The sequence below is a fragment of the Numenius arquata genome, chromosome 7 (assembly GCF_964106895.1).
Source record: "Numenius arquata chromosome 7, bNumArq3.hap1.1, whole genome shotgun sequence".
In the NCBI taxonomy this organism is placed as follows: Eukaryota; Metazoa; Chordata; class Aves; order Charadriiformes; family Scolopacidae; genus Numenius; species Numenius arquata.
In genome coordinates, this window is record NC_133582.1 from 35,604,607 (window position 1) to 35,617,362 (window position 12,756).

Sequence of the window (12,756 nt, forward strand, 5' to 3'; positions counted from 1 at the left end):
TTGAAGTTACCAGAAAGAAATTAACTCTTTATCTGCAAAGGAATTTTCAAAAGTAGTACAGGGTGTCCCGTTCTGGACTTTCTAAAGTTACCCGTTGATTCCTGTTACAGCAGAGTTAGCCAACAGCTGGGGCTTTGGAAAATCCCACTGCTTTTGTTATTTGAGGAGCCTCGAAATGAGATTCTGTAAATTAATGCTGAAAAATTTTTTACTTTCCTAGGAGCAGCAGTAGAACCCACCACAGTCCCTTGTGCTCCGTAACAGTTACACATTCAACACTTTTTTAAATATAAACCATATATACAGTACATGGACTATACAAGATAGATCACCCTCCCTGTGACTCAGATTGAAATCAGTTTTGATTATCAAGTTCTATTTTAATATTCCAGATTTTGGTGAGGAAAAAAAAACCCACAACTTTGTCAGAGTTTTCTTATATTTGCTCATATGGCAGTTTTAAGAAAAATAATACACACTGCAGGCCAAATTATGTTTTGAGTTACTAGGTTTGCATAAGAGTAAGAACATAATTTGGCCTGCAAGATCTGTAATTCTGAATTATTATAATGCTCAAGGCGGAAAGAACATAGATCGTCTTTAAATCAAAGGCCAGCAGTTGGGAGAAATACCATCTCCCTCCTGTAGAATAATAAAATGTGGTACGGTGCCACCAAATAAGGGCAAGTAAAGAAGTCTGAACATCCTCAAGGTCCCATTTTCAGAGTACATTTCAAGGGAAATGTTGGTTATTAACAGTATACATGCCCAGTAATAATCCCAGCTGTGACAGTGGGGGAGGAAATCAATATACGCTAAATGGGCTTAGCATTCTGCTGTTCACATCGCGCTCGGCAGCGTATCAAACATCCTGTCCTGCACAACGCCAGTTTTAATGGGAGAGGGAAACAACTCTTTGCACTTGGAGCACAGCTGACGGTAGCAACTATAGATTTCAGGGAGTCCTTTTTTCCCATGCATTTTCTTTCTTTGCTCACTCCCTAGAGTGTTGTAATTGCAATTGTATCCACTCGGTATTTGATGAAGATACCAGTTGGTCTCAGATAATCACGGAGCACACTTCTATCACTGCGCAACAGAGCTCCTCAGCCTGCGACTGAGGACCGCTTGTTCGAAAAATCTTGCAACTTAAGTAAAGTTTCATGTGCACATCCAACAGCAGAATCACGGCCTGAATGAAAATCTCCTTTTAGGTTTTCTTAAAGGCATCTGTAAATCATTCATCTCTATCTATAGGGATCATAAAAAACCCCAAACTCGAACTCAGTACTCTAAGCAGAAGAATATTTTGCCAAAATTAGTTTCTGAGAAAGGTAACATATTTATAATTTTTACTTCAAGTCTATTTCCAAAGTGGTTTAATAATTTGCTTTACTTGAACTAGCAATAGGAATTGCTATTGGAATTTGCTATTGCAAAATGGAAATATTGCTATTGGAATGCCATTGCCCTGGGAATTTTCTGTATGTACTTATCTGTGTGGTGGGAGTAGAGCAAGAAAGCTTAGTTTTCAGTTGACTTGATTCAAACTAAATCATACTGGCATTCACGAAGCACAAAATAAAAGAGGGAAAAGGATAAAGCATAAAGAGGAAAACACTAGTATAAATCTGGGGGACTAGATCCATTACCGCAGTTCAGGAGTACAAGATGCGGAAATGGAAAGAAAAGAAAAAGAATATGAAAAAATGAGTCCATGAAAAGCACTTGGCATGGCACACGGGGGAACTGCAAGGACCTCAGCTACACACGTACCTGGGGAAGAAACTAGTAAAATTTGAATAGTAAAAGAGAAAGGATATGCAACCTGAAACCAAACAGTGTTCCTTATCCTCGCTTCTGATGAGTATAAATTGGCTGTAAATCTACTGAACGTAGAAGAGGCACTTGGAGCTGAAACCGAGTTAAGTGGTACTGTCTGAGCAAGTTGTCTGCCCTCTCCCCTTTCTCAATAACACACCATTTGACATGTCCCATCGCTCTGCATCACTGTGAGAAGAGTGCGGGGGGAGGAGTTGGAAAGGGCACTAAATCAACAAAAATAAGACATAGCATCACGCAGCAGCAGCAGCAAGAGACCAAGCACCATGTGCTGCTATTTAATGGGGAGAGATGATGCTTGCAGCCTTCCTGAGGGAAATTTTCAGGGGCCTGATTGCAGCTGCTATGACAACAAGCAGGAGGATGTGATGTCACACAACGACCCGAGTGACTGCTGTCACATTGTCCCAGTGCACAGCTCGGCTCGCCGGCTGGGAAGCCAGCAGAGACCTCATTAAGTGCATCTGTTCAGTAATTACTACCACTTTCCCCCCATCACGCTTCCAGCTTCGCACACAGCTGTAGTGTGAGGCTATCGATGTAGTCATGAGGGTTAAGTTCCCAGGCCTGAAAATTTCGAGCCTGTAGCTATTAGAAATCTGGAATCGCGTTTCAGCGGGACCATTGGATACAACCTCTGACACCAGGCAGAGAGAAGCAGGGGGGAAAATCGTGTCAGCATAATCTTGATGGAGTCTTGGAAGCAAGCCATGGAAAAGCTGCATGATTTACCTTCCTTGTAGACAGGGCAGCTTCTTCTCTAACCTACGACCTCACCTGGAAGCGTTCACTTTAACTGGAAAAGGCTGTCCAGGACAGGTCGTTTGCCCAGTTAAATTACTGCAGGTCTCCCAACTGCAGTGGAGTGATGCAGATTTACCGCTGGACAGGATCCTGCCTCTTGACTTGATTTGCACTAGCATACAAGTAAGTGCAGGATACGTCCAGGAACCTTTTGCTTTCTTACTCGTGCAGAGCTACAGAATTTGGAAAAATGAGCTTGCATTTACGCTGCATCAGGAAAACAGGCCAATTAGTACATCACAAGGGTTTAAAATAGAAGATCTGCATCAGAAATGCAAAACCCAAAAGGCAATTAGGTTTGAAAGCTCCTAGACTCTGGTCCTTACTGCTGTACGAGGAGGAGGATGCAGACCTCTGGCTTTTGACATGGGAGAGGGAACCAGCTGGGGCTGCGAATGAGGGGAGGCTGCTCTGGGTCACAGCCTGCCTGCTCAGGAGCAGGCCTGGCTACCTGCCTAAAAATGAGCTCAAACAGGACAAAAGAGTTCATGCCTGTTTAATTCTTTTGAACTTTGGGCATTCTAGAAAATCTGAAATTTGTAATTAATCTTCCCGCATCAATTCAGAAGGCACCGGGAGCAGAAGTAGTTGGCCAAAGACCAGAGAGAAGACAGAAGCAGGGACGATGCTATTTCTTGCCGTAATGAGATGGGGCCCCTCCTGGTAGGGAGCAGCCGTCATTTGTTGTCTCTAGAAGAGGACTGACTGCATTTCCTTCCCTCACAGGAGATGAGCAGGGGGATAAACAACACAGTGGGTGTGGGATCTGGCACAAAGGGAACAAGAGTCCCAGTCTCCAGCTAGGTGTCTCCACCTTCTGCCCTACTTGCACCTTGTGCTGGGGGCTCCCTTGCCACACAAGCCCAGTTTTCTTAGCTACTTCCCATTAGTGAATCTTATTCCCAACACGTTGAGGGGTTTATACCGTTTGGTGACATTAGTCGTGAAGCTAGATTCAGAGGTCACCAAGACCTGGACATACGTAATTCGCCAACCTTAAAAAAAAATAATTTAAAAAATCATGTGAAGTAATTAAAAGAACACTTCCTGACAGTGATGATAATGGTTTTATCTATTAACATCTCTCCTCACCCAGGGCACTGGAGGTTATTTTCCCATGTGTGGAACTGGGAGCTGCAGAGAACAGGGATACCCTTTCACTCACATCAAAACATGCTGCAAAGGTTTTACTGTTCGCAGCTTCCCTGTCAAGAGGAGGGAAGAAAACAGCACTTTTGCTGCGACACTGCTACAGACACCTGTAATCTGAATCCAATCCTTTGCGAGCTGCTGATCAACCTGATGTGCAACCCTGCATGGCAACCTCTTGCTCAGAACAGCTCTGACAGAGGAGGTGACAGCCCCAAACACTCGCTGTGTTTCTGGGTGCCAAGAGAGAGGCAGCGGAGCACAGCTGTGAACAGCAGGTAGCAGCGATAAAGCAGACCATCCACAGAAACAAGTGGGCAGAGCTCCATGAAAACATTGCCAGGCTTTTTTGCCACACAAGAACTAGCACAGTCTTTTCAGAGATCGTTTACTTCGCTTCCAGCGGTCCACCCCTGCAGCATCAAAGATGTCAGCACAATACTGAGACCCCAGAGATGCCACCAAAATCACCATCTCCACCCCTTTATAGAAGTATCGAAGCTTAGGTACCAACAGCTTCCTATTCTATCCAAAGGAATTCCTATTGCCCATCACGGTGGCAGAGACCATCCACCCCACACAGCGGGGTATCTCACCCATAGGCATGCCAACTATGCAGACTCCTTTCAGGTGGATTTTTTAGGCAGAGCAGACAGTGACCGGGTTGGTTTGAAACTAAAACACAACTTCGTAATGGAGGGAGCAGAAAAAGCTCTTGTAACTTCAGAGTTTTATTTCAGAATCTTTTGCTGACAGCTTTATTTATGTGAATTTGTTGGGGGTAGGACTATGTTAGAAGAGGGTTTTATTCCTTATAGTCTATTATAACTATATTAGACTTCCTTAAATTACATTTAAAATGTCACATCCTTTGTATTATATGAGTAAATTTATATTTCCCAGTTCCTAGATTTCGGATGACAAAATTTTCCACTGTTTACACAGAAATCATCAGTGCTTCCTACTAGCTCGTATTGAGAGGATATTCTCATAGTAAGGTCTGTCAGGAGAGAGAGAGAGAAGGGGGGAAAGAAAGGTAAAGGTTTAGGGGTTGTATTGTAGTTTTTTTAATCTTTTGCATGATGTCATAACAAAGAAAATGACACAGACCTTAGGTACAAAGACAAGGAGATGCTATAATCCACAGCAGGAGTGGTGCTTGGGCATTCTCCCTTCACCTTTTTGCGAGGGACATCGTTCTTGCCCAGGCAGAGGTATCTTCTCCCTTCCGCGAAAGCGGACTGGCCCCACAGACCTTTCTCCGAAACCTCCTTTGAAGGAAGGCTGCGAGTGACGCACATGCAGAATTAGCAAGAGATCTGTCAGCACCTTATAATTACAGTGTGCTTTCAGTCAGAATGACATTTTTTTTTTTATTATAAGCAACTAAGGGCAGAATTAAATGTAAATCTCCATGAAAATGCACTGCATATAGATCTATGGGTGTCTTCTGCTGAAACCCGCCTCTTGTGGATTAAAAAGATGCTGTTGCCCTCCGATGAATGACAAACTCTAATAAGGCTGAAAATCAATACACAACATCAAAACAGTTATTCTAATTGCTACAGTGTACACAGTTCTCTGGCTAAAATACACCACAAAAAATGCAGCTGCTCTTATTTCTCTGGTTTCTTTCTAGAATAATTTAAAAAAACCATTCCTGTCTATTGCACTTCTAATGGACAACATTTCAAGACAGAGTAGCAGAAAATCCACAGCAGCATTTTCTTTAGAAGTTAAGCACGCGACACAGAGCTGAAGGTATTTTTCTTTATCCTAATAAAACCCAGTTCATTATTTAGTTTGCTTCCAATCTCCCCCACTCCAGCTCAGACTGGCACAGCGCACGCACCTCCTTAAGCAGCATTTTCTCTGACCAAAACACAGAAGGCGTTTCTGAAGTGAACTGTCAGAGGGACCAGCAAGAACTACTTTGGCTATTCTACCTGTGACGTTGAAATGGGTTTCAAGCAGTGAATTGTAACATGAGGTACTCCAGCAACATTAATAAAACCACATTTTTAAAGAATTATTTCAAAATAGGGACCAAAAGCACCACTGAGTAAAACTCAGATCTTCTGTAATACTTGGAGGGAAGAGCTTTTGCACGCAAAATGGAGACAGCATCCTCCTAAAGAAACTTTCCTGCAAGGTTTAGAAACAACTGCTGTGAGCTGGACTGTGTTTCAGTGCCACATCCTTCCCCTTCAATAACACCTGAGTTACAGCAGAACTCCCCATCACTTCAATTCATTCCAACCTATAAAAATAAATTTATAAGATACATTGGACAGGACAAAACAGTGTTGCCAGGTGCTTCTGGATATGAAAAGCAGAGAGTGGGAGCTTTAATGAAGTTAGCTCTTAGTCATAGGGAGGTGATAAATGCAGAAAGAAAATATCCTCTTGTTAATGTTTGTGTTTACCATTTTCCCAGGTTTAAAGACAGTGGATGTTTCTCTGTCTTGCACCTTTAGTCAATTACAGCAGCAAAGTCAGTAAATAACACACTAGCATTCTGATTTAATGGCATTTCATTTGCACAGAAGTGATGAGACGAGGCACAGGACACACAGAAAATAGGCCTTAACTCTTAATTTCTTTTCCTTTAAACTCAGCTGCCATTCTGTTATGGTTTACTTTTAGTGGAAGAAGATTTTGCCAAAGTTAAACAAGAGCTCAAATACAGTAACTTGTATATACAAAAACTTCATGGACTCTGAAATTTGCTGACGTAGACTACAACAAACAAAGATCTTGAAGCCTTCATCTTAGATACATCAAACTTCCTAGAGCGAACTAAATTGCATGATTCCTCTCTTGAATGGTCCCACTAAATGGCTATAGTCCACTATAGTCCATCGTGCCCCCGGTGCAAAAAAGCTGTAAAAGTACAATATCCAAAACGGCACATTAGTCCTCAGTGGGCAGAGGACAGCACACCTCTGTCCTCCTCAGGGTCTCTTGTCTCAGGGTGGTGTCTGGAGCAAAGGGATTTGCAACTACCTTGTGTCTTTGTACAGAAGAAAGCTATCAAGTCTTGGCATACATTTGTCTTTCTGGTATGGCAAACCAGATTCTTCTGCAGAGATCTATGAAGTCCTTTGGAAGTGCCAAATTCCCACAGCTCTCCTGTCCCATGTCCAGCACAGTAAGCAACCAAGTTGAAAATTAAAGCAGTCGGGAAGCTGCTCTAGGTTGCACTGACCATCTCCAGAGACACAAGGCTATCTAACCGCAAGCCATCAGCAAGGAGCTCTTCTTGCACCAGCCTTCTTCCCTGCCCACATACTTTCATGTTTGACATTAGGTCCAGGTCTTTCATGAAAATTTTCAGTGAGTCACATTGTAAGTGAGCATTTTTTAAAACACTGTGAAGATTATCCTTTCTTAGCAGTTAGAATGGTAGTGAATCAGTGCAAAATAATAATAATATTATCATTATTGCACACAAATGGAAACTCTTTCGAGTTTCTATATTGATATTACTGTGTTCCTCAAGAGTACCAGCCTTCTCTCCCAGCTGACACTTCAATAGCAGATGCAGCAGATGCATTCTCAAAAATGTGCCATACCTGGAACTAGATACCTACACAGAAGTCTCATCTGATGGAAAAAATAAGTTTAAGCCCATCCCTGACACTCTAAAGTTTGCTGTGGGATCTTATGGATACATTCATTTTCTTCATTATAAAGATTAACAAATACATGAATCATTCAGGTCTGTCTGCCAGTGCTGGTAATAATGGATAGCATGTTTACAAAGTTTTCACGGTTATGTGAGTCAATCCAATGCACATTTTCCCAGATATAAAAATAAATCTTATATAATGCACAGTTCCCAGAATCAATACGCTGGCTGTGTGCACCAAACACAGAAGAAAATAGCACAGGAACTCCCATGCAACAACTGTCCTAAGCAGCTGAAGAAGCTGCAATTCTAAACCTGAGTCATTTGATGTAAAATTTGGTCTAGTTGTTGTGTGAGCACGAGTAGCGATAAAGACAGCAGGACAACAAACAGCAATCCTCTTGGTTTGTTCATAAACAAACAGAATAATTAGGCACAGTCATAAGTGTTCTGTGTCTTCAGATAGTATTCTCTCCTGCCTAGGGTCAAAAAGGAAATGTTTCTCCTCCGAACTGACACAAACTGATGAAATAACACTATTAGTAATGATGCTGAGAGGGGGAGAGATTATGACAGGGAGTTTAAGAGGGAGCCTGTTGCAACTTAACCTGCAGAGTGACTACCGCTTTCCCATTAGAGAAGGAGATTTGAAAAGTAGCCTTTTCCTGGCAGCTTCACCTTTAAAACGCTGTACGCACATTAACAGATGGCCACATGAAGGTATTTTAATGAAACATACACTTCCATCTTCAGGGTTTTTTTTCATCAAGTTTAATGTTTGCACGGTGTTGATGACTGCAAAACAAGTTTTCCACAAAGAAGAGGAACAGATAAACAGGTTACCTCCTCCCACACCAATAAAAGGCTTGTATCCATCATTATTTGGTGAAATTGTGAACCAATTACCCTAGTACAAATCAGAAAAAACTTTCCTGATTTCTTAACTGCAAGGAAGTAGAATCTCTATCATCTTAAAGCATTCAAGGAGAATTTGTATCGATTGATTATTACATGTAAATTATCTGTGCATTTTAACTTGGATTTCAAATAAAAAATGAAGACAGGTGTAAGCTTGCTTTGTTTCTAACACCTATAGGGATTTATATATCGTAGCTGAGTGAGATGGGCAGTTTTAGCAGAGCAGTCTGCTCAGGGAATCGTCAGATTTTAACTTTTGCACAGCAAACCTCTTGGAAAAAACACACAGACACCTGTCGCTTTGAGAAGCCTCCCTTTTCCCCAAGTCAGCAAACACAAACAATAAACAGTACTCTTCAAACAGCTACAAACACCAATCCTAAAATTCCTAATCTCTCCTCGCATCTTTCCCTGCTCCAGCAATTTTGCTTTTTGTGTTTGAGAGGCAACAAGGACTGTTACATACATCTTTACGCAATCTGAGAAGCGGCAAAAGGTCACAGAGTTTGGAAATGCTCAGTGAACAAAGAAATACTGGAAACAAAGCCAAGGCTCCCAAGGGTTATGTCCTGGGCTCATCAGAGGGAAATGCAGCTCGCAAATTGGAAACCTGCAATCCTGAAGCCCGGGCTTTCCTGAGATAAGGCTCCAAAACAAAAGTTCTGCAAACATTTTGGTGAACTCCTGCCAAAACCCAGCAAAAGGATTTAGAGCGGCTGCGTATCCAAGGCAAGTTTCTTGGGCAGAAGGAAATACAGAAAGCAGAATGGAAAACAAACCCAAATAAGAGCTGCAGGGCATCTCTACATTTTAAAGGCATCTATTGACAGAAGGCAGTTGTCAACAGCTGTCTTTTCCCTGGAAAGAGTAGGAAAGGAAAGAAGGAGGATAGAGACAATGAAGGAAAGAAGAGGAATTAAATCAGCCTCACCAATTGTAAAGCTATAGCCATCGATGCTGAAAGTAGCACTCCGGCATTTTTTAAATCCTTCCTTTCTGTTGCTTGGCTCTGTCATGATCCTGCCAGCTTGTACTTTCAGCAGCAGCCTTTCTCTCCCCGCTGGAAGCAGAGCTCGAGTTCACTCTTAGCTGCCCTTGAATATCTGCCGGTGGCAGCACACACACACCCAACTTCACACATCTCCCGGCGCGGGGGGCCGAATCAGAGAGGCATGCACCCAGCAGCTTTCTCCTCCCCCAGACGCTCTCGCTGGCTTGTCACTGACGTGCCTACTCAGAGTTTAACAACTGCTTAGGGGCTCCAGTATCTAAACCAGCACTCAATTAGTGCGAGGCTACCCAGCCAATAAGCCAGCTGTGCCTGTCAAATCTCTGTGTAGGAGTTCAGCACACAATTAACAAATGATGAAAGGTTAGATTTTGCTGTGATCTACCCACTGATGGTCCTTGTATTCCCTTCTATCCTGCAGCCCTTGCTTCTGTGGCTCCCCTTGCTCATGGGGATTTCTGACGTGCAGCAAATTGTGCTCGGATTTCAGCCCTTCAAATACAAGCAGCGCGTTTTAATCATTCCAGCTACAATGAATCAACCCAAGATTACAGTACACCATCAGTCACCTACTACTTATACCAACGGCAAGTCTCTGGAAACATAACTGGCAGCCGAACGCAAGAGATTATCAGTAAGTAAGAGCGTAAGTGACTGTGGGAAAACAAAAGTAATTTAGCCGTGATGGTGATAAACTGAGCAAAACGTACATGCACACACAAAAAAAGTCTTCCGAGCTCTTCCTCCTCCTGGTGGTTCATCACGTGGTTTGTAAACTCCTCTCTGCAGTTTTTTTACCCAATGATGTTTAAAAAAAATGTGATTAAGAGTGCTTGCAGCAATCCGCTGAAAAAAAGGCAAATCATCCCTATCCTAGGAACAGACAAAATTTAGAGTCAAGGCTGGCAAAGTTTTCACAGAAGGCTAGCAGCAAGCCAAGGTTTTATAAATAGGTATCCAAGAAAACACTGTCAATATCTTAATGATTCCAGTTCACATAAATCTGTGCAATCCTTTTTTCTGCTGTATGTATTAATATAGAAACATGCTACTAAAGTGCTCCAATTTTTCAGATTCCCAAGTATGAAAGTAAATTCCAGGTAAATTCATCAGCTTTTACATTGTTCTGGGTGGAAACCACATGGAAACACTGCGTTTCAGGAAGACTGCCATCAAAATAATAGCTGAGACACCATTTGCTAAAAGCTAGCCCAACGCACACCAAAATGTTTACAAAATATCAGCAAATCTAGTCTGTGTTTAAGGTACAAACCTCAACCCTACCTTGGTTTCTCAACAAAAGCTTAAGTCAGGTAGAAATATTGCACTTTTAAAATACCCTCTCTTCAAAGGATTGAGGAGAGTCACCATGGAACTCCTGCAGTTAATTTAAATTCCACCTAGTTCTAGCCCAGCAAAGAGCCTCAGCCAAACAGACCTTTTTTGTTAACAATTTTTTTAATGATTTGGCTGCTCAGTAATGCAAGGCAGGTTCATTAAGAAAAAGGCCATTAGCAGCGAGGAGGTTTTTTACAGGAAGGAGGGCCTGGTCTTCCAGGTTTATTGGCCTTTCAAGACTAAAGCGTGAAACAATAACTAGTAGCTAGAGATAACGTTTCCATCACTTGCACCTGCAATTATTTTTGACTTCAGAAGGGTAGGCAGAGCTCAGTAATTTTAAAGAGCTGCTGCTATAAAGGCAGCCACCACAAAGAAGAATTCTCAAGCGGTTCACCAGACTCCATCATGTAGCTGCATCTCCTGAACAATGTCGAAAAAGAGTCTGAGTATAAAGTGTTTCGAAGGGATCATTTTCTCCGTCACTGGTTATATAGGTCACACACCTAGATAAGCACTAAGGCTCTGCCTAAGAAAGCAAAGGCATAGAGAATTACTCACGCAATATCTAGAAAGCACAGAATTAAATGTTCTCTAAAGGAAAGGTAAATATTGGAACTGTCAGGGTTTGGGTTTTTTTAAAATTTATTTATTTGATGACACCAATTTTTTCCTTAAGCACGGATTCATGAATAAAAATTGTGGGAAGACACCAGTGATGATCATGAAGTTTCAGTCAAGTTTCTTAGTTCCAGAAGAAACTTTCTTCCATAAAAAGACCAGCAGACACAGCCTCACTTGCTCCCTGGCTTGGACCACATACTCGTGTAGGAAGCAGAAGAGCTTTATTAGCATTTCTCTTCTCAGGTCACCAAGCTACTGCCATGTTGTTCATCCCTGATGTCCTTCACTGGGGCTCCAGCCAGATTGCCAGGAAGAAAAGGACACACCCATTCAGCAGCTATGCACAGCTGAGTTACTTTGAATGAGACCTTGTTCAAGCCCCAACTAATACTAATTTCAAATAATTGTAATAATTTGATAAGCTTATTTAGGTCAAAGTGAACAATTCCCATGGGAAGGGCAAAGACAGTAGTCACCCATCAGGGTGAACTGATCAAATAAGGCTATGCGCTGGATCTCCCGCATCCCCGGAGGGGCCCCGAAACTGGCTGTTTGCAGCGGGATGCTCTCTCTCTTCCAAACTGCAGAGGTACTCACCTTGGGGTGAAAAGGGAAATCTTTTGACCTGCAAGTTTTCCAAGGAGGAAACAGTTTCTTCCCAGGTCTAGTAAAAATTTAATCCAGTAGCTCAAAGAATTACCAAATCCTATCAGTAACGTGATACCTGATCCTATCTGATTCTTTGCATTTTGCTGTTCGGCTCTTGGCCAGATTTCAGCTCTGCCATTTACATTCTGCTTTCCCAAACAATCCCTACAGATTCACTCAGGGTACAGTACATTTTCTACCTTCCACTGCCTGGCAGTACCAATACTGGTGGTTAGGCAGTTCTTGTGGCTGCAGTTCAGTGCCGTGTAGAGCAATCCATGTATGTCATTTGTAAACCACCTGGGGATCCTTTGAGATGAAAAGCACAGTGTGAATTGAAAATATTTATTATTATTGCTGTAAACAGAGCAGGGTATCCATGGTAACATTTAATTTGTCAACACATAAAACAGCAGTTACTTTAATATCTTCCCTTTACTTTTCAACGTGTAGAAGAGTTTGCATGTTTTCAGGAAGTCTCTTTTAACCAAAGACCATATCAAATTAAACCAATGGTCCATCCAATCTGCCATCCTCCAACATACATGCTAGAGGAAGTTATGAGAAAATAGCCACCTATAACAAACAAATATGCAACACTGTCCTTCCCATCCCTAGGCAGTCTGTTTCTGTCCTGCAGTATAAAAAAGCGTATTATTTATGTAAATTTGTCTCAGCAAGACTGAAAGATTTTTAATTGCAGTTTACACCAAATACTTTCCCAAGCATAAACTTTGAAAATCAATTGCATGGAAAAATACTTCTATGTATCAGCTTAAAGGCATAAGACTTG

At 42.0% G+C, this 12,756-nt stretch overlaps 1 protein-coding gene across 2 annotated transcripts in view; it reads right to left on the bottom strand.

Moving 5' to 3' along the window:
* PDE1C (phosphodiesterase 1C) overlaps window positions 1–9,360 on the bottom strand; it is a 334,640-nt gene extending 325,280 nt beyond the window's left edge. For both annotated transcript variants that reach the window (XM_074150406.1, XM_074150407.1), the window contains exon 1: window positions 9,276–9,360. In XM_074150406.1, the coding sequence (XP_074006507.1) occupies window positions 9,276–9,360 (85 nt within the window). The remainder of the gene's footprint in view (window positions 1–9,275) is intronic.
* Window positions 9,361–12,756: the final 3,396 nt, after the last annotated feature.